We start from the raw sequence: 5,146 nt of genomic DNA, 5'->3' as shown, positions 1-5,146 counted from the left end.
TGCGACGGCCGTCGCCGCCGCGCGTGCGCCGCGCGTGCGCCGCGCTACCCTGTCCGCCCTGGCTCCGCCCGCTTCAGGCGCTCGGGACCCTCTGGCCTGAGGGGAGCGTGCGCCTTGCGCTCCGGCCCACTCGAGCTTCGCCCCTAATGGGCTCTTGGGCCACCGGAAAGCTTAGCGTTAGTTGGCTGTCAGCTGGGACCCCGGGCCACCTCAGGACTCGGGCCGTATCACTGCTGCTGAGTCGGGCGTTGTTTGGGCTTTGCGTCAGTCAGGTCACTGGTTGTCTCAGCCCGAAGCAGTTCCCGCCTCTATCTAAACCAGCGTTTATGCCTGGGCTCCCTGGGAAGATTGAAGTTGCAAGGGCTGGGTCTCCAGCCGCCGCTGGGGGTCCGGCCTTTGCTGGCACAGTTTCTTCTGCTTCTTCAAGTCGGGGAGAGGGAGCCGGAGGACGCCTCCCTGCTCGGGCCCACTCCTTGGGGCCCACGGTAGGCATTTTCAGGACCTCTGGTCAGAGGTGGTTAGTTAACGTTTGAGCCGGAGCACCGAGAATCCTGGGAAAATAGGCAGTTCACCAACCGTACGCTTCTCAGAGAGGGAAACGGAGACGCCTGGTGGTTGAAAACGAAATCAGTCCTTACTGCAGTCCCGAGGAAGACCCGCTCTAAAAGGTGGAGCCCAAGTCCCAGTCTGGGCATAGAGGAAAAATATTGCACCCCTCATGTCCCAACCTCACCTTAACGCCAGCCCGCCAAGACATTCCCACGTGCCTGACAACATAAATAATCTTGTTAAAAGAAAATTTAAAACGCCCAATCCTGACAAGGATGCTGATAGAACGGTAAAAGGAAAAAACAATCTGGCAGTTATCTCTATCCTAATAATCTGAATCACGCAGATTTATTGTTTATGCAGTAGTGTTAAGTATAACAGGAAAAAATGGAAATAAGTATTCTAAAGAATGGACCATTATGCAGGTCCATTACAAAGAGTTTGGAGTGAAAATGTTGGCATGTGTATTGTTGGGAAGCAAGGAGGTTACAAAGTGTACATGATATCAGGTAAAACCAGGCATTATTTATTTCCAGATGTGCACGGGCAAGGGTTATAAATGGTTTAAAATTTTTAATATTTTCCAAATTTTGCACAATAGCATATATTAGAAAAAACCAAATTAATTTAAAAAATTATGTTTGAGACTGAATATGCAAACAGAGAGTGACCAGACTCCCTCATCACACCCCAAACCACAACTTCTGCAGCAGTCAGGACTTGGGCAATGACTGCCAGTTGCCCTCCCTTTTGCACCTGCCCACTTCATCTCAGGACCAACCAAGAGAACGCCAATTATGCTCCCCAAACCAATTACAGAAAACATCCTGCTTCAGGTTAGCCAGCCTGTTTCCCCCCTAGCAGCCTCTAATCAGAGCACACCTGAAGCCTTCCCTTGCTTTCACCATAAGGCCTTCCCACTCTTCTGACTACATTTTAGTCTCTGCCAAACGCAAGTAATGGTGGCTGACTTCTTTTCTATAGCAAGCTCTGGATAAATGGTCCCTGTTCTCATTTGGGTGGTTTTTGTTTATCTCTACGTGTCTCATTGTGGCTGAGCTTCTGGCAACTACAAAGAATGTTTTGTGGTTAATGAAAAGAGAAGAATAAAAATTTCACACGTGGTATGAGTTCAACTTTGAAAAAGACAAATATAGGGAAAAAACACCAAAATAATTAGTAGTCTTAAATACAAGGAAAAATTGTTTTTCTACTTTTCTGTTTTCTCCTCCTTTCTGTAATCCTTTAAAAATTCATATACGTATTTTTTTTCTTGGAAATTATAAGAATGACTTGAATGGTTTGGTACAACATATCACTTGGTAAGGAGTTTTAAAATATACAATTATGTTTACTACAGAACACAAATATATTTAAAACTTTATTTTTATTATCCATTTATTATTTAGTGTTACTGCTCTTGTTAAACATTTTATCATGCGAGGTTAAATAATTAATGGATGAAAGTACTATTTTATTGTACATTTTTGTACTTTCTTTTATCACGTAAAAAGGATAATGTCCTCTTTTATGTTGTTTACTTTCTTTGGTATATTCTCAAATTTATACTTCTACATGGCATATAAAACATTTATTTAAATTCCAGGACTTCCCTGGTGGTGGTCCAGTGGTTAAGAATCTGCCTTCCAATGCAGGGGACAAGGGTTTGATCCCTGGTCAGGGAACTAAGATCGCACATCCCATGGGGCAACTAAGTCTGCATGCTGCAATTACTGAGCCCGTGCACCGCGACGAACAGCCCGCGCTCTGTAACGAAAGATTCCGCATGTCCCAAAGAAGATCCCGCGTGCCACAACTAAGACCCGATGCAGCCAAATAAATATTTTAAAATTCCAAGTCATTTAAATCTTTCTAATTGATTACAATCAATTTGACTGCCAATTTTGTGTAATTTTTATGTATATCTTTACTTAATTTTATTATGACCAAGAACATAGTCTTTTTTTTGGCTGCATCAGGTCTTAGTTGTGGAGCACAGGATCTTTGTTGAGGTATGCGGGATCTCTCGTTGCGGCGCGTTGGCATCTCTCTAGTATGGCCTGCGGGTTTTCTCTTCTCTTGTTGTGGCCCGCAGGCTCCAGGATGCGCGGGCTTCAGAGCACGTGGGCTCTGTAGTTTGCAGCACACAGGCTCACTAGTTGAGGTATGCAAGCTCAGTAGTTGTGGTGGCAGGCTTAGTTGCCCCGCAGCATGTAGGATCGTAGCTCCCTGACTGGGGATCGAACCCACATCTCTTGCATTGTAAGGCGGAATCTTTACCTCTGGACCACCAGGGAAGTCCCAAGAATGTAGGCTTTCTAGCAATAAATTCTTTGAAATTAATTTATGAGAAAGCATGTAGTCAGTTTGTGTAAATACTAGAAAGGAAATTACTTTTTGTTGTTGTTGTCATTAAGAAAGAAAACAGCTGTTCCGTTTCCTTGATGTTATTTTGCTGCACTTATCGAGAAGTGATTCAGCAGCTGTAAACAAGGTAAAATCACGGAGATTATTTTAAAACCATCCATAAAATCTAAAGAGATAGAAAATAGATTGGTGGTTCCCTGGAGCTGGGGGAAGGTACACGGATTGGCAGCACATGGGCAGGAGGGGTCTTTCTGGGGTGATGGAAATATTCTAAAGTTGAATTGTGGTGATGTTTGCACAACTCTAAGTTTACTAAAAAATCATTGAATTATAACTTAAAACAAGTGAATTTTATGGTATGTAAGTTTTGCCTCAATAAAGCTATTAAGTTTAAAACCAAACAACAGCCACAGAGATGTTATCTTTTAGTACAAATAAGAGTGGTCCTGTGTTGGGGGCAAACGCTGGACATGATGATCAGCTCCTGTTGCAAAGCTAAGGGGTCCTCATGGCTCAGCCTGTTGCCCGTGTCCCCACAGTCTGCTTTCTGAACCCAAAGGCTTGCTGCAGCCCAGGCCTGAGCACACATGTCCTGCACCTGGACCCAGGCTGTTTATACCTGCAGAGCAGGTTTCCTCTGCTGGTGCAGGTCTTCACAGGCCCTGCCCAGCCTGCATCAGCAGCTTCCATGTCCCCATCCTCCCTAGGGGTCTTGAACCCCCACCTCCTGTGAGAGACTAAGTGTTGGGAACCTCTGGAATATGGCCTGGGCCCCATACCTGCCTGGGAAGAAGCCAGGAGGCCAAAGCAGTGGTTGAGGGTCACATTAATTCTCTATACACAGTGTAGTTTTTAGTTCTTTCAGGGATTTATTAAGGCATTGAGCATAGTGTGATTTTTAGCCAACTGAAATGAATACAAGGAAATATATCAGGACCTGAGGGATATGCTTTTAAGGTTAATGGTGAGGATGACGAGCTGAAAGAGAATTGAGAGTAACGCCTGTGCAGGCGGCACCCACCCTGGTGCAGCAGATGCTTTCTGCCCATGTCCCCCAGCCAGAAGCGCAGGCTCAGGGGCTTCTGGAGAGCATCTCGAAGTTCTCACCACTTTGGTGCCCAATAGGCACTCGACCCCCCTACCTGGCGCCAAGTGGCAGGAAAGGCCCCAGAGCACGCAGCTGCAGAAGAGGAGGTGGAGGACAGGGTGTGGCCTGGCCACAGTGCAGGGCAAGCAAAGGCAGATCAGAGAGCCCCTGACACTATGCAGGGGCCAGGAGGTCCAAGGCAGAACGAGGGGGTGGGGAGCCCCTGCCTAGATCCCAACTGCGACTGTTCAGCCTTCTTTCCATTTACAACTCACTGCTTCTGGGGAGAACTGGAGGGGTGTGTCCTTCAAGAGAAAACAGAATGGGAGGGAAGGAGGAGAGAGAGGCCAGCTCCCAGGCCTTGGAGCCCTCAGCCCAAAACTGCAGACTGTTCATGGTCACTGGAGGTGCTAAACTGTCTCTCCACCTTCCTCTGGTCCTTGATCTTGAGTCCAATGTCTACCCTCTTCTCAAAGAAGTTCACCAGCACGGACTCCGTCAGGATGGAGGCCAGGATCTGCTCGAAGGAGATGCACCAGTCTGTATCAACGGCACCCCCACTGTGAGTGGTGGCCACAGGGCTGTGGGCCTCCCCACCCACCAGCACTGTGTCATCAGCCAGGTCCTCACACTGCAGGGAGCCCGTGCTGACCACTGAGTACGAGGACATGGACATGTCATCTTTGGTTTCATCGTCAGACAGAGGCTGGGGGGGGGAGCCCCGCCCCTCGCCGCCGCCCCCTTCGCCCACCACCTGGCTCTCCTGCGGTGCTTTCCCAAGGTGGGTGTCTCCACCCGCTTTGGCCTGGGGGTCCCCTGCAGCTGGCGGCTGAAGCTCCTGGGCCACGTCTTGAGGGGGGTGTGGGGCTGGCGGCTCGCCCTCCTCAGGGGCACTGTCCCTGGACTCTCTGCCCGACCATGCAGAGAACCTCCTCCCCACTTCCCCAATGCGGAGCAGCAGGCTGGCCACCGTGGCGATAGCATGGTACAAGTCCTGCTCCATGGGGTCTTCGCTGAACATGTTGTAAAGCGTCTTACACAGCTCTATGAACTGCTCCTTTTAAGGGGAAAAACAGAAAAAGGGCAGGGAGATGGTAAAGAATGGGTCAGATTGCCCTCAGATCATCCAGACTCACAGTGCTG

General features: G+C 48.3%; 1 protein-coding gene across 2 annotated transcripts in view; it reads right to left on the bottom strand.

The window, feature by feature from the left end:
- Positions 1-3,772: 3,772 nt before the first annotated feature.
- The window catches only part of TBC1D9B (TBC1 domain family member 9B), a 44,070-nt gene continuing 42,696 nt past the window's right edge, over positions 3,773-5,146 (bottom strand). The window contains exon 22 of one of the 2 annotated variants that reach the window (XM_065875659.1): positions 3,773-5,060. In XM_065875659.1, coding sequence (XP_065731731.1) covers positions 4,374-5,060 — 687 coding nt within the window. In that variant the 3' untranslated portion in view covers positions 3,773-4,373. The remainder of the gene's footprint in view (positions 5,061-5,146) is intronic. The other variant, XM_065875660.1, reaches the window with a different exon arrangement.

The sequence above is a fragment of the Phocoena phocoena genome, chromosome 3 (assembly GCF_963924675.1).
Source record: "Phocoena phocoena chromosome 3, mPhoPho1.1, whole genome shotgun sequence".
NCBI classification, from domain to species: Eukaryota; Metazoa; Chordata; class Mammalia; order Artiodactyla; family Phocoenidae; genus Phocoena; species Phocoena phocoena.
The sequence above is the reverse complement of the archived record's forward strand: the minus strand, read 5'-3'. Positions and strand labels throughout refer to the sequence as shown.